The 24405-nt window shown below is 60.4% G+C and overlaps 1 protein-coding gene across 3 annotated transcripts in view; it reads right to left on the reverse strand.

The window, feature by feature from the left end:
• The window catches only part of PGS1 (phosphatidylglycerophosphate synthase 1), a 39426-nt gene that overhangs the window by 5903 nt on the left and 9118 nt on the right, over window positions 1-24405 (reverse strand). For 2 of the 3 annotated variants that reach the window (XM_021066522.1, XM_021066523.1), the window contains exons 2-8: window positions 23162-23348; window positions 19941-20018; window positions 18071-18170; window positions 17209-17398; window positions 16216-16394; window positions 13044-13565; window positions 4013-4161 (exon numbers count right to left, since the gene is read on the reverse strand). In XM_021066522.1, the coding sequence (XP_020922181.1) occupies window positions 4013-4161; window positions 13044-13565; window positions 16216-16394; window positions 17209-17398; window positions 18071-18170; window positions 19941-20018; window positions 23162-23348 (1405 nt within the window). Of the gene's footprint in view, window positions 1-4012; window positions 4162-13043; window positions 13566-16215; window positions 16395-17208; window positions 17399-18070; window positions 18171-19940; window positions 20019-22089; window positions 22234-23161; window positions 23349-24405 lie in introns of those variants that run through there. The other variant, XM_021066524.1, reaches the window with a different exon arrangement.

A 24405-nucleotide genomic window follows, 5' to 3' on the forward strand; every position in this document is an offset into this window, starting at 1 on the left:
AGTTAAAGAGAAGAAAGGAGCTCCCGCCGCGGCTCCGCGGGTGAAGACTCCGGCGCTGTCTGCAGAGGCCCGGGTCTGATCCCCGGCCCAGTGCAGTGGCCTGGCACAGCTGCAGTTCAGATTCGATCCCCAGCCCGGGAACTTCCATATGCTGCAGGTGTGGCCAAAACCCAAAACCATCAGCAAAACGAAACCCACCACCTACAGAAGGGTTGTGACCTACAAGGGGTTAACACCCAAACGATACAAAGGGCTCAGACAACTCAAAACACAAAACGGTATCAGTGACTTAGCACGAAGGGCTTAGCATCTTCCAATTTTTCTCAAGTTTTACAACGAATGACTATTACTTTCTTATTTAAAAAAAGTTAAAACTGGATTTCCCGTCCTGGGGCAGTGGAAATGAATCTGACTGGCATCCACGACCTGATCCCTGGCCTCACTCAATGGCTTAAGGATCCGGCGTCGCCATGAGCTGTGGTGTAGGTCGCAGACGCGGCTCGGATCTGGCGCTGCTGCGGCTCTGGCAGAGGCCGGCGGCTACAGCTCTGACTCAACCCCGAGCCTGGAATTTCCATATGCCATAGGTGCGGTCTAAAAAGCGCGCACGCGCACGCACGCACGCACATACACACACACACAAAAGGAATTTAAACACGGATATGAGCCTTGTCTTAAACTGCTTAGAATCTTTGAGAGGAGAAGCTGCCTCCTCTTTAAACATCTCACCCTATACGTGTTGTGCCTTCTGAACAAGGAATGGAAGCTTTCAAGGGGCAGCAGTCAGGGTTGCGACTCTGCTTCCATCACCAGGAGCCCTCTGGGGGCAGAAGGGAAGCCGCGTCCCTGACAAATTCCTCTGCCCAGTGAGGACGGACCAAGGACACCGCGCCCTCCACAGTGTGACACCCCGTCTGAGCTTCTCCAGGCAGGCTGGGGACATCCAGTCCCCACGGCCTCTTTTCCCGCCCATTTTCTGAGCTCACCCCCTGTCGAGAAGGCGGGGCTCCCAGGGCTGGGGTCCCCTGGCGCAGACGGCTGCACGGGCCTGGCCTGCCAGCGGAGGCGCCCTTGCCGCGGGGGGCGGGTCTGCAGGCGTCTCCAGAGACCCGGCTCCAGCTGCATGTTTTCATCTGACTCCACAGCCAGGATTTCACTTAAATTAGCAGAGACACTTGCGTTTCCTCCCAGCCTGCGCTCAGGGATGGAGGAGGAGGTCAGCTGACGGGGCGCGGCGCTGTCCAGGGAGCCTCCTTAGGTCGCAGGGGTCCACTGAGCTCTCCGAACCAACCAGGAAGCTTGCAGCTTCCACCAAATGCGCTAACTCAAGGGAGGGACTTAGATTCAGATGAAAACACCTCCCCTTCTCCGGCACTAATGGGACATGAACAGGCCTTTCCCTGGGTCCCAAGGGCTCCCGAGGCGGCTCTGGAGAGCGGGGACCCAGGCAGCTGGGGTTTCAGGGACTTTCTGGGCTGTGGGGCAGCTGGGCAGCGGGGCAGTCTCGGGATCGGGCAGCGCGTGGGCCTCTCCAGAGGATGGCTGCCGTCCAGGTGTTAAGTATGTAGGTGGAATTATCCAGAAATGCATCGCTGCATTTCAAAGGCACAGAAGTCCACGTGCCTGCAGAGAACGGAAGGGCTGCAGCTGGCACGAACTGCCACCCTCCCACCATCCAAAGCCCCTGGGATTCAGGTTTGGGAAGAAAAAGAAAACATCCCAAATATGTCATTTGGGAAAGCAGCTCCTGACCGCAGCCTGCCCGGCTCTTCTTAAGATCCAGGATGTGGGCTCAGTCCCCTCACTCAGGAGGCGGGGAGAGCAGCCAGCGCCCGGGCCCTGGCAGAGACTCGCCCCCAAATCAACCCGGGCCCACAGAGACCTCGTCCTGGCACGAGGCCACGGCCGCACGGACCCCTCTCTACTGCCTGCAGAAAGCCGGCTCCCAGCAACCCAGGAGAAAGTCCGGGAGACCCCACCATCGGAGGCTGGCCTGTCCCTCTCAGCCCAGCCCACCCTGAGGCTGGCTAGTCTCTGCTGAAACCTCCTCGGTCACTTGCTGGAAGCCTCCCCATAGCATCTGTGATCTGCTGAGCAGATAGATTCTCCCGCCGGCCACCCAGAGCCCGACCGCTGCCACTTCCTCTCGGCCTGGTCGTGAAGACCTTCCCGGCACCAAGGCCCCACTCCGGCACTGACAAGATTCCCAGATCGCGGGAGGCAGATCCCAGGGAGCAAAGCAGTTACCATTTCCTTGTCCATCAACAAAGGCTGCAACCATTTCACAACAGTAATTCCCAAACACGAGACTAAGTCCATGCGCCTCGGAGGGCTGGCCTGCGGCAGCGTTATCTGCCTTCCCGTGACTCAGGAGGGAAGCTGGCACCTTCCCTGGAAAGGCTTCGTTGTAAAGGTCACAAACTCCTGAGCGCAGAGGACCAGGGAGGCCTCGTACACAGAGGCGCTGTGCCTGTACCCCCAAAGCCCACCAGCCCTGCTGCAGGCGATCCGTGCAGAGACTCAGGCAGGGCACCAGGCAGTTCACTGAAAGTTACTCTCAACTTAAAGGAAAAGACTGCTACCCCGGAAGGAGGCCGAGACACCGCGGCCCCTCTGGGAACAGCCGCTGCATTCCTGTCCCAGTGAGCAGAGGGCGCCCTGCCCTGCTTCCCTGGACCTGACCAGGGTCCCTAGCAGCCAGCAATAGGGACTCAAGGCCCAGTCCCCCATGATTCTCCTGCCCCAGCTCAGGAAAAAGGGTTGCTCTCCCATGAGATGTGCCAGGCAGCCTCTTCCCAGGGGAGCAGGGGGCCTCGGTGGCCCACACAAGGCCCCGAGCCACGCAGAGCACGAACGCTGTCAAGGCGGATGCCTGCCTTCCCTCCCAGCTGCAAGGAAAGAAACCCTGTTACCACTGTGAGCAGGAGAAACACAGCGCAGAAACTCCAAGACCCTTTGGGGACAGGGGCCTGCCTCGCGTGATCACCGTCCCCCTGACACCCGCCACCCACCTCCAGGCCCCACAAACACCACGGGGGGCCCCGCTCCTGGCCAGGCACACCTCCAGGCTCTCCCTCCACCACCTGCTCTATGTTCAAACCCAAGCCAGACCATCAACAAGTGTCACTACTTGGAAATAAAATAAATAGAATCCAAGTTCTCGGCGCAAAAGGACCATCTGTGCTGACCCAAGGGCACAGGTACCTGTGAACGGGATTCTCAAAGCCCTGCAATGGCTTAGATCCCCATGAACCACTTCACTTCTGTCTGCACAGGCCTCTGAATTGGCTTTTAGTTTTGTTTTTAAACGGCCACACCGGCGGCATATGGCAGTTCCCAGGCCAGGGATTGAATCTGAGCCGTGACTGTGCAACACCAGATCCCTCGAACCATTGCTGTCAGGCCAGGGATCAAACCTGCATGTCCATAGTGACCCAAGCCCCTGCAGTCAGGTTCTTAACCCACTGCGCCACAGTGGGACCTCCCACGGGCATCTGAGTCCTTTGTAAGGTTTGGTTATTGCTTCCGGCTCCTGTCTCCACCTGCAGAGACTTTGGCTCCCTGTGCACCCCTCCTGCCTGAGTGGCAGCCCCGCCTCCTGTCTCTGCCTCCCCCGACTCCAAAGTCCCTCCGTGGGCCACCTGAAGTTCTGCCCCAAGGGGCCCCGGTCCTGCGCAACCCCAGCTCCTACCCCGCTTCATGGCTGACACGCAGCCTAGGGGAGGTAGGGAACCAGCGCTGTATTCCCATCCCAGTGGGAAAGCAGTGCTCTCTTCTGGGGAACAGGGGCTGAAAGTGTCCCCAGGATGTGGGGACAGCCCCTGCAGGGCAAGAGCGGCGTCCACCCTGGAGGCAGGTCTCCGTCAGGACTGGCCCCAGGCACACACAAGAGGACGCTGGTTCCTTCCCACCCTGCTCAGCCTCCAGCAGGAGGCGATGGGAGGCAGCCCTCGGAGCCAGCACCCAGCCACGCCCCCAGCCCACCCGGGAGGTCCCACGCGCCCTGACCAACCTGGTGAAGCTGCTGCTGCAGGGCCCGGCTCTCCGTCACGATGGCGATCTGGGCCTCCAGGTCCCGGTGCACTGACCTGTACCCAAAATTAGGAGAGCCAATCAACGTGAGAGAGGGCAGGCTGCTCCCTGCCAGGTAGAGCCAGAGGCCTGCAGGGAAAGGAAACGTGCAGACAGGAAGTGAGCACAGCAGCCACCGCGCCTCTCCGCGCCACGCCCCGACCTACGAGAAAAGCAGCCCGCTGTGGGTGTGCGGGAACAAGGCACCAGGGGCACGGGCTGGCAGGGCCCACTGTCCACCCTGAGCTCCCTGCAGCCACGCCTCCCCCACCCAAGGCACTGCCGGAGACGCAAGGGCCACAGAGCCTGTGGAGCAGCCTGGCGCTCCCCACGGGAGACGCTTACTGCGACAGCTCCTCTTTCTGCTGCTCTGGCCTCCCCTGCCCCCGACCCCAACCAGGACGAGAAAGGGGCTCTCAAAGGGGCCCCGGAGACGCCAGTGCTCAGGCTCCCTTCTCCCCGCCCAGCTAGGCCAGGCCTCTCCCAGGGAGCCCAGGACCTCTACTCCCGCTCAGAGCGGCCACTGCTATGTCCTGGCCCCTGGGGCTCCGGGCTCCCTCAGTCCACACCTGCTTCTAGGGAGCAGCCTGACCCAGCAGACGGGGCTGTGACACGGGGTGACGAAGGACTTGGTTACCCACACTGCTTCCACCTGAAGATAAGTTGGGCCCTGCCTCCCAAGGGCCACGCGACTCCCCCTCAGTCACTGATGCACCACAAACCGTGGAGCCCAGGGCACTGGAAGTGAGTCTGCTGGGGGCTCGGACAGGCCACCTAGGTGACATCCACTCAGGGCCGGAGCAGGAGAGAACCTGAGACCCCTGCCTGTGTCAGACACCGTCCCCTGTGCTAGACAGTGAGCCAGTTAACATCAGAGAAACAGGGACGGGATGAGCAGCCGTGAGGTTGTGGGTCCTGCCTTGTCCCCCAGCCCTGGGAACTTCCTGTCCCTGACAACAGCACGGCGGCAGCTCTGTAATGAGGATGGTGGCTTCTCTCCAAATCCCAAAATGTCACCCAAAATAGAAGAGGGCTCTGGACTCTGCCCCCCGTCCCTCCCTCCCCAGCAGACCTCCTCCCAAAACGACGATCCCCCAACTCGGCCTCCCAAGGCTGCTTGCGACGCCCTTCCTCCTGCAGGGGGCCGAGGCCTGGCTCCGGCCTCTCCTGCCCCCGGCACAGCACCAAGAACACCCAGGGTGACCACGGCCCGCGCGCCTCTGCAGGGTCCCCGCGCCGGCCTCCTCACGCCCCCCCACCAGCGGGGTCAGTCCCGCGGCCAGCATGACCTTCTCTCACAGGGCGCACAGGCGCACACGGTCGCCACAAGGGAATCAACAACGCGTCACACACACCGAGCTGCTCCGACGGAGGGCCGTTTCCTAACTCCCACTCGGAACGAGAGCGCTTCCAAGAACACCTTGGCTAAGAGATGACGACGCTCGGCTGCCTGTTCCTGTAATACGCCTGCCACCCCCAACACACACACGCAGGGGCCACATCAAAGCCGCCTGCCCGCCCGTGTGTATCGCGCCATCAACTGCACCCCACCCCGCTGGGCCACTGCCATGGGGCAGCCACGTGGCTCACCTTCCACATGTCAGGAGACCACGGGTGGTCAGGCTGGCCCTCGGCACCTGCTCCAGATGCCCAACGGCAAGCCTCGCCCTCTGCAGTGCAGGCGCTCCCTCTGGCTAGGCTCAGCCTCCCTGCTCCAGCTCTCCACAGAGCCGGGGGCGGGGAGGGACAGGCCAGATCCCCACTGGCACCACGGTTCCAACTCTTCTGATGCCAAGGTGGGCGCTTAGAGACACTGGGTCGTCTCAGAGCTACCTGCCCAGCCAGCCCCCTCCGGCGGGCTCAGCAAGGAGACAGGACCAGGGAGCCCTGACACCCACGTGGGTGATGTGGATTAAGGCTGAGGGCCACCAGGACTGTGTCCCTGCAAGGCTCCCAGACCACAGGGCCCGGTGGGGAGGGTTGCAAGGGCCTGATCCTGCAAGGCTCATTTGTCATCTGCCCAAACTCGGACCCTCCGCTCCCTCTCAAGGCACCTGCGGGTCAGCCGCCAGAGGCTGGGGGCCCACCTCAGCCCATCCCGCAGCCCCCACGCAGCGTACCAGGGCTTCTCAGTCGGCCTCTCTACTGAGCCCTGAGGCTTTCCAGCCCCGCGCTAACCCCTCCCCACTCACCCAGAACGAAGGTCACCGTCACAGATGCAGCGCACAGCTGTCTGTGTACGGAATGTACCCGTGTCTGCACTTTACATGTAACAAGACCACGGTCTCCCGGCCCCTCCGCAAGAACCCACCTACGCTCCACGGGTGCTACCAGCCCTGGGCCCTGTGCACGACACACACCTGCTTCTTTTCTCTTCCCTGCCGCCTCTGCCCACCACAGCTGCTCGGTCTCTGGCCTAAGGCGGATTTCAGGTGAGTGAGTGGGTCAACGAGGCAGCGTGTGTTTCACCTGCTGACCACTTTGGTGAGGACTGTGGTCACCCCATCAACTCTCCCTGGACTCCCGCCAGCAGTGTTGCTCCCTCAAAAAGCAAGCAAAGATCGTAAATGGCAAGACCACCCCGCCTCCGGCTCGCCTTGACACCGGGTTAGTGCAGCACAGGAGGCCAGCACGGGCCCAGAGAGCTTGGAACACGGGGCCACCACGAGCAAGAGTCTCAGGAGTCCCGCTGTGACGCAGCAGATTAAGAACCCAACTAGTATCCATGAAGATGCAGGTTCGAGCCCTGGCTTCGCTCCGTAGGTTAAGGATCTGGTGTTGCAGTGACTGTGGTGTAGGCCAGTAGCTGCAGCTCCAATTTGACCCCTAGCCTGGGAAATTCCATAGGCCACAGGTGTAGCTGTAAAGAGGGGGGGGGAAAGCCTTCTAGATGGAAAATCACCAGTCAGGAGGTTTCGGCAACAGTGCCCTGCGGACAGCTGGGACACTCTCACTGGGCGAGGGGGAAATCAAGAGGCCCCCCTGAGCTCCTGAGCCGCCAGAAGCTCTGGCCAGACCACTGTCACTCAGGATGTCGGGTGAGCACAGGAGGCCGGGACTGCCGGGAAACAGCACTTCCCAGCCCAGCCATAAACCTGTTATCAATCCCCAAGTCCTGGTCCCAGGGCCCAACCTTCGGGCCCGGCACCCCCCCATTCTGGGAACTGCTGATCGGGGAGACCCTGCAGCAGGCTCGACAGCTTGGGCGGGAGAGGTGCCCTCGGGGGCACTGAACTTCAGCGCCGGGTGCCAAGCCTGGTGGGTCTCCCCACAAGGGGAGCCTGCCGTTGCTACAGGGGAGGACTCGGAGGCCAGCCACTGCCATGCCCACCAGCTCTGGACGTCCCGCCCCACGCCCTGGCCGCCTCTTCGGGAAGGGGGACACCTGCTTCCACTCTGCGAGCACTGACCCTCCGGGCCCTTTCCCGTCTCAGCGCCCACCTCCGCGCCAACCCCCCCGGCCCCGGGGCTGTCCTTCAAGCCCAGTGTGGTCTCGTTGGTTCCCCCTGCCCGTGGTCTCTGCTCAGAGAGGCCCTCCGTGACCCCACCTAACAGACCCCATCAGCCGGGAGCCCCTCCTGCCCTGGTCTTCGCAGCCTTTCCATGACCTGACCTTCTGTTTGGATAGACTCATCCACCGCTTCTCTGCTTCCCAAGAAGCACCTCATGAGGACAGAGTTAGGCTGTCTTTAGTGATTGGCTCCCAAAGCCCTGAACGCTACTTGGCATTTGAGCAAAATAAAGTGAGGATAATGATGCCTCTTCCAACAAACAGTGATTAAATCAGGCTTGTGGTTCCTTGGCAGAAGCTTGAGAACCCCTCAGTTAGAGGCCTTCTCTGAGCATCTCTCCAAGAAAAACTCAAAACTATGCACCCCCTCTCCCGCCCCTCCCAGCATTTTGCAATAAATTTCCAAGGGTCTTCAGCCCCCTACAAAAACAAGAGGGGACAGGCGTTCCCGCTGTGGTGCAGCGGGTTAAGGATCCAGCGTTGTCTTTGCAGCAGCACAGGTTTGATCCCCAGCCCAGCACAGTGGGGTAAGGATTCGGCGTTGCCATAGCTATGGTGTAAGTCAGAACTGAGGCTTGCAGTCAATCCCTGAGCCAGGAATTTCCATATGCCGTGGGTGTGGCAAAAAACAAAAAAACCAGAGGCAACAGAAGATGGCATGGCCCTACCCTGGATGGGGTGAGCATCACAGCTCGGAGGCCAGAAAGGCCTCGCTACTTCCTAGAGGCCTGGAGGCTGGTGCTGGCTCCAGCCAAGGCGAGCAGCACCGCCCTGACACACCTGCCCTCCCAGGTGAGAACTGCCCCACGTGTGCCTGGCAAACAGGGTGGGGCTGCCCCCGTTGCCCCTGCGAATTCGCCTTTGGGCGCCAGGCCAAGAAGCCTATCGGGAAGGCAGTAAAAATAGTGACAATTCTCACAATCATTAACAGCTTCCTCTGTCAGCAGGAGCCAGAAATCTCTTAATCCAGGGGCCCTGCCCCGCCCCAGCCACACACAAGGTGCTGTCAATGCTGGAAGATTACAACCAGATGAGATCAGTCAACGCCTTAACAGCAGGCACCGCCGGTCCCCAGCGTGGGGGGGCTGCTGGCGGGGGGGCTCTCAGCAAGAAACCATGCTGGGAGTTCCCGTTGTGGCTCACTGGAAATGAATCTCACTGGTATCCATGAGGACACAGGTTCGATCCCTGGCCTCGCTCAGGGGGTTAAAGATCCAGCTTTGCCGTGAGCTGTGGCGTAGCTCGCAGACACGGCTTGGATCCTGCGTTGCTATGGCTGTGGCGGGCGGCTGCAGCCTGGGAACCTCCATATGCCGTGGGTACGGCCTAAACAGCAAAAAAAAAAAATTCTGCGGTTGTTCGGGCCCAGATGGAAAGATAGGCAGAGCACCAGGTTTGAGGGCAGTGAAACCTCTCTGTGCCACAGCGATGGCTGTGTGTCATCACACCTGTCCACACCCACAGAATGTCCAACACCAAGATGAACACGGGTCAGACTGTGGGCGAGGGTCCTGCCTCTGCCGGGCCACAACTGTAGTGGCGGGGGAGCTGAGCATGTGCTGAGGGCAGCAGGGGTGGGAACTCTCTATACGTTCCTCTCAACTCTGCTGTCAACCTAACGCTGTCCCGCGAAATGAACTCTTTACAAACCACACAGGAGTTCCAGCTGCGGCGCAACGGCATCAGCGGCATCTCAGCTGCACCAGGACACAGGTTCGATCCCCGGCCTGGCACAGTGGGTTAAAGGATCCAGGGGCTCAGAGCTGATCACTGTCCCAGGAAATCTATATGCCTCGGGACAGCCAAGAAATAAAAAAAATTAGAACTGAAATCCAAATTACATAACAATTATAAGGTTACAGACACGTGGTTATAAAAGAAAATTGTACCCTAACACGGGCACGATCAATGAAAGCTGACACCAACCCCCTCAAACCCCAAGTCCCCAGCGTCTGTCCACTCTAGGGTGTCTCCAGCTGTGCTGGCAGTGCCCCCGCGAGGTCGGAGTGCTCCCCGCTTCCCGGAACCCTGTCCCACAGTGCCCACTGGATGAGGAGAGAGGGCTGGGCAGCGGGAAGCTGACAAACCATGAATCAGAAGAGCTGCCGGCTGGTTGTGGACCCCCACCCAGCCTGCACCCCCAAAGGCCCTCCTGAGGCCAGAAAGGTGCCTGCCGGGAAGGCTTCCGGCTTCAGGTCGCCCTTCACTAACCCACGGGGAGAGCAGCGACGAACTACGAGCGACAAGGACGCCACTCCTCGCCAAGGGTCTGAGCCCTCTGCCGCCGCGCACCTCTCAGCCCCCAGGACCCACATGGGCATTTTACAGAAACGCGAACGCGGGCCGCATCCCTGCTGTCTCCTGAGTGTGACCCAGAGCCACGGCCCGTGTGACACAGATGCTGAGCCATGTCCCTCCGCTTTTGCCAAAGGTCCGTCTGGCCTGAGAGCCAGGCTTTGAGACCGCAAGCCTGGTGACCCCCCACCACATCCTGCTTCCCCAGGTCCCCTCCACATTCTGAACAGGTGTCCTCTGCCAACCCCAAAGGAAAGCAAAACAAGCGAACCGTGTCACGAGAGACGCCTCTGGCGCGTGCCTTCGAAAAGCGCAAGGTCCCTCCGGTTCCATGAAGCAGCTCAGCTCCTTACGACGTGACACGTGGTCCGGTCTGCAAGGAAATCGGCCCCTGCGCCAGTGAGGCTGCCTCCGCCCCGGCCGCTGGACAGAACAGCGTTGCTCCTGCTCGCCACTGCCCACAGCCCTCGGTGAGCGGGACGCGCAAGGGACACGCCAGCCCTGGGCCTCTTGCCATCAGACCGCACTGCTACCCACCGGCGCCGGCTGACAGGTGGCCATTTCCAGGGGAGGCTGTCTCTCCCCAGGCCGTCAGCTTCCGCAGGCCCAGGCTGAGTGCTTTGCCCCTCACTGCCACCTGCACAGGGCCACCAGCAGGTGCCACACGCAGTCAGGCCCCAGAGCCACAGGCCGCCTGACGCCCAGGCCATGCCGTGCTGCTGATGGACAAGGATCTGGAAGCGGGAATGTGTATCCCCGCTCAGGCTCCTCACTCAAGGGCTTCTGGGGGCAGGAGGAGCCACCATCAGCCCAGGCCTGTCTCACAGGAGCCCGGCAAAGGGAATCATAGTATTGGCTGCTCAGCCACCGGCAGAATTTTCTGGGGCTCAGATGCAGACACACCACGTGCAGGGCAGCACGCACCCTGCAGAGGGCAGACAGTCAGTAAACGGTCCACTGTGCCAAGGTCCAAAGCCACAGGACCCCCTGCACTGTCTGCTTGCCGTCCTAGGTGGCCTCGGGGGAAGCGCCCATCCAAGGTGAGCCAGAAAGGGGGACTGACTTGAGACTCCCCCACAATGACCACGGCCACGAAGCAAGAAGGGACCTGGCCTCGCACATCAGCGCTAAGGCAGCTGGCATTAAAAGCACACAGGAAGCCCCTCTCCACGCGCCTCCCCACCCACCACCTCCCCCCAAGGCACACACCCTGGGATTCCTGGCCTCCCCACCGAGCCAGCGCTCTGCTCCGCTCCGCTCCGGGGCTGACTGCAGGGCCCCACCCCAGCAGGGCGGGCGCGGCAGGAGCATGCCAGTCCGGGAAAAGGCGAGACTCACTGGAAAAGCCGGTTGGGTGTTTCTGTTTCAACGGTAACTGGGGAGTCACTACACGTTTATCAGCGCAGCTTCAGGGAAATAACCCAAGGCGCAGTCGGAACTGACGGCCCAGGCCGCGCTGGGGGCCCCTGAAGCAACAAGGGACCCCCTTCCCACCCGGCCACAGGACAGACAAGAGGCGAACATGGCCTCAGCCCAGCTCGCCAGGTGCAGTGTGCAGACACACACAGCCTGCCCGGGCTCCTGCTGCCCATCTCCGTCTCCAATACCCGCCCCCGGCCCTGGTATTATTCTCAGAAGTAACCGAGCCAATCCTAAAACACGTTCCACACCCACCGCCAGCTGACCTACCTGCCTGGGGACCCCTGACCACCAGCCAGGCTCAGCCCCGTGGCATAACAGCGTGGCTCACTTCCCACCCCAAACGTCACCCCCTGTCCAAGCAGGCACGTGGGCCTTGCGCTTGGAAGCAGCAACCACCCAACCAGCCCGAAGCGTCGCCACCCTCAGCGGGAATAGTGATGCTCAAGGCGTCACAATCTCCTGGGGAGGTTTCTGAAGTTACCACGTTGGGGTCAACCCCAGAGAGCTGGACCCAGAAGGTCAAGGGTGGCCTGAGCCTTGGCAAGTCCTAGTTCGTCCCCAGATGAAACCAATGGTCTAGGGAAACAGGAGTTCAACCTGAGGGTTCAAAGTGACCTCACGTCTAAACGACAAAAACAAGGGGCCATGGCAACAGCACCCCCACCCCCCGATCCTCGTGCGGCCCTGCAAAGGCTCCCAGGACCAGCGCAGGAGAACAGGCCTTTGAAGTAGCAGCGAAAGCCAGGCGAGCCGCACAGGTCAGTGGACTCCTCTTTCGAACACAGGGGGAGCTGGCTGTGCATCTGCCCGGCACCGAAAGGGGCAGTCATGGCCGAGGCGGCCGCTCTCGGCCTGGAGAGGCGGCCGCTGGCCCCTGCCAAACACCAGGTTTGATCCCACTGTCCGCCTCGTGGATCATGCCCCTGGCCTGGGCCACACGGGCTGCTCCACAGATGCACACAACAGCCCGAGAGGGATCCGAACGCACAGCTCACACTCGGACCCAACGCGCGGTAGTCCTGCACACATAAGCGTTGTGAGGAGACAGCTTCGATCTCCTCAGCTACAAATTTAAAAAAAAAAAAAAAAAAAAAAAGGTCAAGTTCCCGCTATGGCAGTAGGTGAAGACTGACTCCGGCAGCTCAGGTCACTGCAGGGGCACAGGTTCAATTCCCAGCCCGGTGCCAAGGGTTAAAGGATCCGGCATTGCCGCAGCTGCAGTGTCGGTCACAGCTGTGGCTCAGATTCAATCCCTGGCCCGGAAATTCCATACGCCGAAGGTGTGGCCATAAAAATTTTTTTAAAAGGCAGAGGTTTGGCATTTACAGGAAAAAAATCAGCACTGGTGAGGAAAAGGCTGAAACACTGGGCTATTTAATGCCAAATAAATGATCCCTAAGGAATCCTCTGTCTGTCCCTGAGAAGACGAGGCCTGCAGGAAAACTCCGACCACCAAGGAACACCGAGGCGCGTGCCTCTTCATATACTTGGGAGAAGGGGCTTCGTCCACGTTCCCTCAAAGGCTCACCCACGGGATCCGAGGTCAGCCATCTGGGGGCACGAGAGGGAGCGAACCTGCATCACTAAGAAGCACAGACCTGCCACTACAGGGACGCACCCACAGCGACAGATGGGCAAGGGGCAGGGAGCGAGCAGGTGGGCACCAGCACGTGGGCGCGCACCAGCGGGCCGGGGCGCGGAGTCCTGGCCCGTGCGGGCCGTGCTCGGGCTGGCGGCCACATACCTTTGGCGTGAAACGTCCAGCCCCTCCGCCAGTACTCCTGCAGCTGGACCCGCTCCTGCTGCCCCAGGCTGCGCACCTCGCTGTAGAACTGCCGCTCGATGTGCACGTAGGCGGCCGGGATGGCACCCGCCACCCCCTTGGCCCCGAAGAAGCCGTTCACCTCCGGCGAGGCCAGCAGGATCTGGTACTCGGCCCGCGTGCCCAAGACCAGGTCCATGTAGGCCTGGGTCAGGTTGAAGTAGCCGGTGGTGAGGTAGACCCTGGCGCCTCGCTCGGCCTCCGTCAGCAGGGTCTCGGTGACGAGCTCGTCGATCTGAATCGCAAAGGGCTTCATCTGGATCAGGGGGTAGATCCAGGTGTCCAGGGCCGGCCTCCGGTCACCAGAGGCCGCCGCGTCTTCCTGGGTCCAGAGGGAGTCGCCGTGGAAGGTCTGGGCGTGCAGCATCTGCTGGCGGGTCCTGGCCGAGTTGATCACGTCCATGACCCTCTTGTTGGCCGCCTTGCAGTAGGCAGCCCGGTCACCTACAGGGAGACACGGCGGAGGAGAGTGAGCACAGACAAACGGAGGCTCGGGATCCCCGTCTAGCCCAGGGCACGCGACGGGCAGGCGCAGATGCCCCAACCAATCCTTCAGCACGTGTCCACTGAGCACAGGGCGCAGCCCGGCGAAGGCTCCCCTGCGGACGGACGGAAGGGGTCCTGCCGCAAGGCGCCCGTGCTCAGGCGACATGCAAAGGCCCTGTGGTTCCGCTCATGCAAACCCAGGCAAGACGGGGTGGAGGTGAGGGGAATCAGGACTGCGGGCACCTCGCGGGGTCACGCCTGGGTGAGGTCCCCAGGGGCCTTCCCAGAGGAGCCAACCCACGCAGAAGACGTATATAAGCTGCACCCCGTGACTGGTGTGCAGTGTGCACGTGACGCGTCAGAAGGAACACGTGTCCAACAGAGACGTGGGAACACGACCGAGAGCACGCGAGCGAGCCCCACAGGGTCAGAGACGGGGCAGGGCACAGCTGGGCACGGGCGGGGGAGCATCCGCCGTGGTGACGACGCAGAGGGGCAGAAGCGCGGTGAGGGGAGGCAGGCTCTGGGCCATCGTTTTCACAGTGACACCAGCGGCAAGCGGCTGCCTGGACTTAACGCCGGGAGAGGAACTGAGGCTAAAGCTACCACTAGGATGAGAGGATCGAGGAGCAAAGCGTCCCCTTCAAGAGGCTGGGGACAAACATCAGGAAAAGGCAAAAGGACAGCACGAGGAAGGAAACCACCCCGAGGAGAAAGCAGGCATTCCCGCTGCGGCGCAGCGGGTTAAGGATCTGGCGTTGCCACAGCTGTGGCAGAGGTCGCAGCTGCAACTCAGATTCGACCCCTGGCCCAAGAACTCACACGTGCTGCAGATGTGGCCGAAAAACAAATAAATAATAAAAAGCAGAAATGAAGAGAATGAAAACAAAAATATAACATATAAAAAAACAGGGCAATTCCCACAGTTAAACAGCAGATTAAGCATCTGAATGCAGGAGGTCCCATCATGGCTCAGCAGAAACAAAACGGACTCGCATCCACAAGGACACAGGTTCAATCCCTGGCCTCACTCAGTGGGTTAAGGATCAGGTGTTGCTGTGGCTGCAGCGTAGGTCGGCAGCTATAGCTCCATTCAACCCCTAACCCGGGCACTTTCATATGCCGGGGTGCGGCCCTAGAAAGACCAATAAAACCACAAAAATCCAAATGCAGGAGTTCCCGCTGTGAACAGTTCACAGCTCCAGCTCCAATTTGATCCATAGGCCACAGGCGTGGCCATTAAAAAAAAATACATATGTACGTGTGTGTCTACACACCTGGAATTTTGAGAGTTCCCTGGCAGCCTATTGGTCAAGGACTCCATGTGGTCACTGCTGTGGCTCCTGTCACTGTTATGGCACAGGTCTGATCCTTAGTTTCTGCATGTCATGGACATGGCCAAAAAAGGGGGAACATTTCAACACTGTCAGACACTGATCTCCTGAAAAGACTGACAGAACAGCCAGCCACGGGCAGGGCTGATGGAGAAGAGGAATGACAGGCAGCAGGGCCGCCCTGCCAGCCTCACTGCTCTGAGTGGGAACAGGCACAACCCGGGTGCCCTCCAGGGCTGGGCGGCAGGCACAGCAAAGGACCATTCCGTTCGGGATCCCTCCTCACCAAGGGCAGCCGCCACTCCCCCCACGCCACGGGGCTGCTTCTCCCCAGCTGCCCTGGCCCCGGCCCCCGCTGGCCCCCGAGCAGGCGGCCGACTCTCGCTCTTCCCTGAACAGGCCCTTCTCTCTGCCGTCATGCCGGCCCTGTTAAGTCAGAGCAGGTGAGGGCTGCTGTTTCCTTGTACGGGCCAGACTGTAAATACTTTAAGCTTCGCGACCCAAAGGGCAAAATCGAGGATGCCACGTAAGTGCTCGCGTAGCGAGGGAGGAGGCAGAGGTCCGAAGCTTGCGCTGGTGAAATCTAAAATACGCCGGTAACGGCTACACCCCTCCACGGCGCCAGCAGGGAGGCAGCGGACACGGCAGGCCCGCGGATGGTGGCCCCAGGCCCCTGGGACAGGGACCCAGCAGGCATCCCCCACACGGATGCTCCCTTGCTGCTCTTCCCCTGACACGGTTTGGGGTTAACCCGTTCCCCACACTGCTGACGCTATTGCAGATTCAGCAGCAGACCTTCTCAAAGGCCACCGGGGACCACGGCCACAGGCATCACAGGAATGCAACTGCCGCGGAGCGCCGGCTGCCCGGGTTTGCCCGCTTCCAGTGAACAGAGCTGAGGGCTCTCCCACTGCACGTTCCAGGCGGGTGGCCACAGACCTCAACGGAGCTGAGAGCCACAGAGCCTTTGTGCTCCTGAGCCGGCTGGGGGTGGCAGCCCTGACAAGGGTGGCCACTGAGCAGGCAGCTTCCTGTAAGAGCCAGGCAGGCCCCCAGCGCACTCCCTCGGGCACCCAGACCCGAAGCCCACACTCCCACCTCTGGCGGCTCCCTCACCCGCAGGGCATGGCCAGTGAGTCACATCTGTCTGGCTCCAGAGACAAAAACAAGGAGTTCTGCCACCCAAGTCCCCTAGACCCGCAGCCCGGCCCCCAGAGGCAGCCCTCCTCGCCCCCAGGCCCAGGCTCCCGAGGGCGGCAGAGCCCAGGACCTACCTTTGTACGGATGCACCATCCCCTCCACCACCTGCACCGTGTCGTCCCCCTGCAACTGCAGGGACACGTCCCCCACCGCGTCCACCAGCTCCGTGAAGAAGTCTGCAATCTCGGGACAGTCTTGCAAAAACACGTAGCGGTCCTGCCGGTTGGTGAAGTAGGAGTCACTCAGGTTTGCACTGCAGGGAGGAAAGCAGCGGGTGAGGGCTCGGGAGAGAAGGTGCGACCACCGGTCCTGGGGACCCCAGCAGCAGGGTCACCAGCAGCTACTGAGCTCGTCACTCACAAGAGAAGGCAAGAGGGGCACTACTTTTTTTTTTCTTTTTGCTTTTTGCTTTTTAGGGCCGCACCCAAGGCATATGGAGGTTCCCAGGCTAGGGTCGAATCGGAGCTGTAGCCACCGGCCTGCACCACAGCTACAGCAATGTGGGATCCGAGCCGCGTTTGCAACCCACACCACAGCTCACGGCAACGCCGGATCCTTGACCCACCGAGCGAGGCCAGGGATCGAACCCGCAACCTCATGGTTACCAGTCCAGGTTCATTAACCACTGAGCCATGACGGGAACTCCCAAGAGGGGCACTAAGGAGTGACGTGAAGCCCCCCTCAGCGAGCTGACCACCAAGAGGAGATGTGGACACTCACTGGAGGCCCAGGACCACTCAGCTGCCCCCGCCCCGGCCGTGCCTGCTTTAGAACCAAAGGGCCTGGATTGCGCACCCGGCTGTTTTCCCGGCTCTGCCGGACAAAGCTATTCATTCCTCTGGTTTCTCGTATGAAGTGAGGACTGAGTCACAGTCAGTGCTGGCTGAGACGGGACACACGGGCTCAGCCTGGCTCAGTAAACCACGGCCATCTCTCAATCCCCTCCGTGGCCTCCAGACGCCGCGGCAGATGGTGAGAGTGAGACAGAGACGGTGCAGGCAGGTCCCCCAAGGCTCGAGGAGCTGGCCTTTGCCTTCCCCGTGTGCCGCCGGCCTCTGCCGACTCACCCGCTCAGGATGACGTTGTCGTCGAAGAGGTACACCTTGATGTGCTGGAGGCCGATGGTCTCGTTGAGGCGCTCGGGGAGGAGGAGCCGGAAGAGCCCCCGCAGGTTAGGCGTGTGGAAGAGGGAGACCCGGACCTGCTCCGGAAACCTCTGCAGGAGCGGGAGCAGCATCGTGCGCGAGTTCTTCCTTCCTGGAGACGCGGGCGAGCGGGCGAGTCAGACGCCGGGTGCTGTTTCCGGCCAGAGGGGCTTAGACAGCATCCGCCTGGACACCCCCGTCTCGGAGCTGGCCTGGAGCGTCCCGCCTGGCAGGTGCTCTTTCAACCACCCGGCTCCCACCTGTCTCCTGCTAACGGGGCCCAACCTCCTCACAGGGGCACCCGCCGGCCCTGCTCGCCACGCTTCCGCTCTGGGGGAAGATGACTCTGGCCACGCCAAGGCCCACCGCAGCTCCCCAGGGCAAGGCGCACAGGCCCAGCCGGGCAGGTCAGCAGGCTCGGAAGCCCACGCAGGAGCTCCGGCCCGATCATCGGGGAAGGAGGTGCTCTTGCAATGGACAAGAAATGGCAGGGCAGGCCTGGGGCTGCCGGACGCCATCACAAGGAACCTGAGAAGGAAGCCGGCCCACACGTCCCAGCCCCAAATCACGACCCACCCAAACCACGTCAGACGTGGGAGTCAAAATAATTCTTTTTCGCAAAGTTGTTTCTACTTGGATTTCAGTCACCTGCCACAGAAGGAACCTGACAGCCAGGCAGTCGTGGGCCAGCCCAGACTGTCCTCAAACAGCCCTGCTCCCATCTGAGGACAGGGAGGCTCTGCGCGAGGAAGAACCAGGGAGCCCAGGAGGGCATCAGACCTACCTCGTGAGCCCCGCGTGAAGTCTAAGAGAATGGACACCTTGAGATCAGAAGGAAACTTCGCTTGGAGTGACTTCTCTAGAGTGCTTTCCAGGCAATCCACCTGTCAAGGAAAGACCCCAAAAGAACGGAAGTATAAGGGCTGAAAAGAGGTGTTCCCACCGTGGCACAGCAGAAACAAATTCGATTAGTATCCATGAGGATGCAGGTTTGATCCCTGGCTTCGCTCAGTGGATCAGGGATCGGGCGTTGTCGTGAGCTGCGGTGTAGGTCACAGATACAGTTCCAAGCCGGCGTTGCTGTGGCTGTGGTGCAGGCCGGCAGCTGTAGCCCTGATTCGAGCCCTAGCCTGGGACCCTCCATATGCTGAGGGTGTGGCCCTAAAAAAAAAAAAAGATCAGAAAAAATGGTGATGAATTAAAGAAATGAACAGTGTCAGCTGATGCCCCCACGGTCCTCTCTGAACACACAGCGCCCATCCTCTGTGCTCACCCCGGAGCCAACACCGCGAAATGTCTTCACCCAAGGCCACCTCGGCAACGGGGATCAGAAGACAGCGCCCGCAGCCCGGCCTCACAGGGAGACAGGGCTCCGGGGGCAGAGGCGCCCAGGCAGCAGGGACCTCGCCCCTCGGAGACGCTTGCTAAGACACCAGCTCCCACACGTTCCAACAGATGGCCTCACAGACACCCAACAAACAGTGCCCTACACGTGCCCAGCACTTGGTAAATATTTGCTGAAGGGATGAATAATGAATCCAGGATGCAACTGCCCAGGGGCTGGACGTGGGACTCTTCTCCCTGGAGAACAAACGGGCCTCCCAAGCTGCCGGCTACAAGCACGTCCTGAAAGCCAGGGGGCCCCCTCCTCAGACGGAAGGGAAGGGCTGGGCGCTCCCATGCTCCCCACCCGACCCCTCGCCTTCCGACCACGATCCCTGTTCTCCCAGCTCCTCCCCAGGGGTTTCTGAACAAGGATGGACCAAGAAACAATACTTCCTGTGGGCAGCGGGCCCATTTCACTTCGTCAGAGGAGAGCCGTCCAGGCCAGGACAACGCGGAGACCTCACGCACCCTCACTCCCGCTCAACCTACAGATTCTGCCCACGCGCCAACCCTCGCCGGGCTGGCCCTCCAGGACACTCCCCTGTGAAACCGGAGACCCCGCTCCCCCACCCCACACCGGTCTCACTGCAAGGGACGAGCGTGGCACCCAGCCAGCCCAGGTGCCCACACCAGCCCCTGGCAAAGGCAGCGGCCAGGCCGACCTGCTTGCCAGCTCATGGTCTGATACGAGTCGGCAAAGCTTTTCTGTAAGAGTAAATATTTGGGGCTTTGCAGGCCAGATGGCCTCCGTCACCGTTACTCAGTCCTGCCACTGCCACAGACGACAAAAACCAATGACGGCAGCTGTGTTCCAACAGAGCTTTACGCACAGACGCAGAAATCTGAATTTCACATGCCTTTCATGTGGCACAAATATTGTTTCTCTTTTCCATGCCTGCCAATCATCATCTGAAAATGTAAAAACCATCCCCAGCCCGGAGGACACACACATGCAGACGGCGGCCAGATGTGACCTGCGGGGCGCAGGATGCAGAGCCCCAGCCCGGCAGGCAGAGCGGCCCAGGGCCCTGTGTGGAGTGAGGAGGACACGGCCGGCAAGGCCGACACGCCCGGCGGCCCAGGGTCAGCCCTCCCCGCGCCTCGCTCAGCGGTCCTCCCGACAGGCCCCAAGGCCTGAGGCGACGAGAGCAAGAGCTGCCCAGGAGACCCAGGCCAAGGAGGGCAGCTCGACCCCCAGGCTTCGCGCCGCCCACTCCGAGGTTTTCAGCATGTTTCAGCTGCCACCAGGACCACCCCCGAAAGCTTACCAGCTCCTGCTCCAAAGGGCCCGTCCCCAGGTAGAGCGACGCCATCACCACTCGCCGCTGGGCTGCTCTTATCTGCCCCTGAGGAGGAGAAACAACTCGAAAGTCACGACCGCCGTTTTCTGCTTTGAGCTGTATGCTCTAGCGAGGAAATTTCAGTTTCTTAGGGCCACATCCCCGGCACACGGAGGGTCCCAGACTCGGGGCTGAATCGGAGCTATCGCCGCCGGCTACACCACAGCCACACCAGATCCGAGCCACAGCTTCGACCTACCCCACAGCTCATGGCAATGCGGGATCCTTAACCCACGGAGCGAGGCCAGGGATCACACCTGCGTCCTCGTGGATAGTACTAGTCAGATTCGTTTCCAATGAGCCACAACGGGCACACAATCATCATTTTCACAGTTCACCGAGAAAGATAAAGTCCCTTGTCATTGGAGGCAAATAACACTCCAAGCTGGACCATCGTATACCCTCACCAATTAATATTTACAGCCAAGACTTCCCTGGTGAAAATTTTAAAAAAACAGGAGGTCCCTTGCAGTGCAGTCAGTTAAGGACGTATCCCGAAAGGGAAGCGTCGGCCAGCCGCGCTGCAAGGCGCAGCACAGCCACGCGCATGCAGGAGAGCGTGCAGCGCAGCCGGAGGGCCTGTCCACAGAGCACTTCGGCGACAGGAGCAAATCCCTCAACAGACTGCACACCGGCGCCCTGTCTTCACCTCCCCAACCCCGCACACAGGTGCATGCGTGTATGTGTGCATGTGTGTGTGCGTGTGTGTGCAGGTGCGTCCAAGAAGCAGAGCCAGAGGGGTGCCGGTTGGAACCTGCACTCTGCCCCCATCTGCACGGCCGGGGTTTATAATGAGCGTGTAATACGTCTGCAATGCAGACAGACAGGTACCTGCACACTCAGCACACACATGTTCAAAGATGACGCATCGGTCCCAACAGCCGGTGTCCTCTCCCTCGACCGGCTGCGGCCACGGGAAGTCAAGGGACCCTCTCCCCGGCCAAGTGGCCAGGCCCCCACGGAGGCCCTGGCAGGGCGACAGGCAGCACCACCTCGGGGCAGGCTCGAGAGGGCGCCCACAGCCTGCTCGGTCAACGCAGGAAGGGGGCATCGGGACTCACACACCAACACACCCCGGAAAAGGCTTACAAGCGAGGAACAACTGCCTATGCTGGCTGTTTCCTCCGTTTGGTTATTCATTCGATGGTTGCTTGTGGGGAAAGGGAGCATGGAAACCGAGGAAAGAGGGGAAGACAGCACAGCGTAGGGCCCTGAGCTGGGACAGCGGAAGACCGGGTGACTGCGCGCCACAGCCCCGGCCTCCAGGATGAGCTCGGCTGGAACGAAGGCCTGGGCGCCAGGCAGTCACCACACTGCACCCCCTTCTCAGGGGGTGTCCTGGGGAGAAACACGGCCTGCTCAGTCTGGAACGTGTCAAGAGACACTGCCCATGGCTCAGGGGCCTGGGCTGCTTGCTGGCCAAGCCCCAGCCACCGCAGGCAGGTGCACAGTGTGGCCTCCAGGCCAGGGAGCCCCAAGTGGGGACTCGGTCCGCCTTCGACCCGGAGCTGACTGGGACACGAGGAAGAACCTCCTCTGAAAAACCTGTTTCTTCCAGCCGAGCAGAGGGCCAGGGAGGAGCCAAGAGCATACAGCCTCAGCAGCAGCAACACACAGACGAGGCCCGAGGAAAGGCGAGCAGTGCGGGGGAGAGTGTGCACACACACAGAGTGTACTGAAACGAGTCCCCAGAAACCACGCTAAGTGTGGATCTACACAAGACTGGGCCACGGAGAGAAGGCCTGCAAGCATTCAAGTAAACTCGAGGAGGGAGGGACACGTCAGGAGTTTGGGGGGGGGGTCACACGTACACACTCATGGGCGTTCCCACTGTGGCACGGCAGAAACGAATCCACCTAGCATCCATGAGGAAGTGGGTTCGCTCAGAGGGTCAGGGATCCAGGGATGCCGTGAGCTGTGGTGTAGGTGGCAGACACGGCTCGGACCCCGACTGCTGTGGCTGTGGTGTAGGCCGGCAGCTGTAGCTCCGATGGGACCCCTAGCCTGGGAACTTCCACAGGCTGCAAGTGTGGCCCTAAAAAGCAAAAAACAAACAAACAAAAAAATATATACACACCATTATACACAAAACAGAGGCGTCCCCACGGTTCAGTGCTAACCATGAGAACTCGGGTTCGACTGCTGGTGGGTTAAGGATCCGGCATTGCCACAGCTGAGGCCCAGTTCTCTACTGCAGCTCAAATCTGATCCCTGGCCCAGGAACACGATATGCCTCGGGGTGGCCCCAAAAAATAAAAATAAAGAAAAGTTTAAAAAATTTTTACAAGGACAAATGAACTCGAGTTTGTTGCAGGACAAGGAACGGCTAATGGTGTCCTGCTATCTCCCGGGGTGTTCCCTCTGACCCCATCAGACCATAACTCCACCGCCTCTGTGAATCTGAACTCGGAACCCCTCAGGCGGCACTGAATTACTTCACTCCAATGCGCAGTTTAACCACCAATAACTAGACGCAGCAGGACCACCTGAGCCCCGTGTGGAAAGCAAAGCTCAGCATCTCTACCAGGAGAGACAGGGTACAAACTTTGGACAGACTCGCAGAGAAGAACCGGGATTCGGAGACCTAAAACCAGACGCCCGGATTGTCCCGGTGCCCTGTACACGCCTCTTCAGGCCGCGGGGCTCCCAGCCCCTCCCCACGGGTCCTGTGGCCCTCATTTCCCTTCTCTGCTGGGTGGAGGACTGTGCTTTGGAGATGCTGCCAGGGACAGGGGTCTCTGGTGCCCTAACCAGAATGAGGGTCCTTCTTTCCTGGGCGTCCTCAGCAGGGACGTGCCCGTGTGGTCACCGAGGCCCCACTAACCTCCCCCTAGTCAGTCTCCGGCTCCAACACAGAACAAAGGCCATCAATTCTGTCCACCAAGAACCAAACCCACGACCTGACCCTCAGCGCCTCAGCCCTGAGCCATCCAACCTGAGACATGAGCCACCCAGGAGAGCTTCGGACCATGGCTCAACTCAGCCATTTGGGAAGCTGAAAAAGCCAACAGGCAGAATCCACGTGGATGAACTGAGAAGCCACCAAAAGCTTCCAGAACAGAAGGTGTTTCAGTCCAGGACTCGCCCAAGCTTATGCCCCGAAGCCTCTGACGCAACGTCTGACCCTGTCTCTTTCAGACACAACTTACCTTCATGAGCTCAAAAAACTCTGCTGGCGAAGCAAGCACCCTGACGTGAGAGCTGGAGACCCCAAACTCTGGAACCAGGCTTCGGATCCACTGGAAGCGATGCACGCCCTCTGGACACAGGCAGCAAGGAGGCGAGGGGACCTGGGGGACGGCTGGGGACAGCAGCGGAGCCAACAGCCATGGTGACCTGGGTACAGAGACACACAAAGGGGCACACTTCTCAGGTACTTCCTTGGAAGTCTCTTCAGTGGGCAGAGAAGGACTTTTCTTTTTACCAACTTTAGATTTTCTAGACCATTTTAGGGGAGCCCCAAACTCTGTAAAAGAATTTTTCTTCAGCCCCTACAAGTTGAGCAACTTGAGCTGTGCCAAAGCCTATGGATAAGCCCCAGACTTTAAGTTGATTACAAACAACTCAAGATTTAGAGCAGCCACGAGTAAACTCAGAAAAGCCACTGCCCGGTTAGTCCTCCCCCGGCGCTCCCAACAACCCACCTGCAGAAAGCCACCGGAGGCTGCCCAGGGCAAGGGCAAGTCTGCTGACTGCCACCCAGACCCCCCCGCCCACCCCACTGTCTGCCTGATGAGATGAACGGGCTTTTACTCAGGGAAGAGCCCAGAAAACTCAGGTCTTCACTGTAATAGACATGGAGAGAAAAGCCGAAGCCCAAGCAGAGGGAAAGAGCCATCTCAAGACGGGCCAGCAGTGACAACCGCCTCTTCGCCAGCGGACAGGCTTCCTCGGGGGTCACACCCCATTGCTGGTGGGCTCTAGCCCACTGAGACCGAGAGTGTGGTCCCCGTGTCCCTGCCCAATGACCCTGGTCTCCCTCGGGTGATGGGCACTGCGCAGCCAGGCGCTCATTCCAGCAAAGCCACAGGAAGACCCTCTCAGCGTGGGACCTCCGGCGTGGCCTCAAGAGGGACTCGGGGAAAGGACACCCCAACGCCCAAGGCCTGGAGGGCCAGATTCCAGGAAGATGACCTCATCCACTTGCTCATGATAAAGCGCTGAGTCCCAGGGTCTGTGCATGTCCCCACACACCCGCCAGATGGCCCACAGCTGTGCTTCCCAGAAAGCCCACCCGTCCGTCACAGCAGACTAACTGCCAAGAACACTTTAGTGGGGGGGGGAGGGGGCTGGCCCTCTGGACCCCGGAACGCCAGGATTCGCCCCAGGCCTTGGAGCAGAGGTTAGAGTTAGGGTCAGGCTACTGGGTCCCACCGCCTCCAAAGAGGTGGGC

Source organism: Sus scrofa, chromosome 12, assembly GCF_000003025.6.
Source record: "Sus scrofa isolate TJ Tabasco breed Duroc chromosome 12, Sscrofa11.1, whole genome shotgun sequence".
Taxonomy (NCBI): Eukaryota; Metazoa; Chordata; class Mammalia; order Artiodactyla; family Suidae; genus Sus; species Sus scrofa.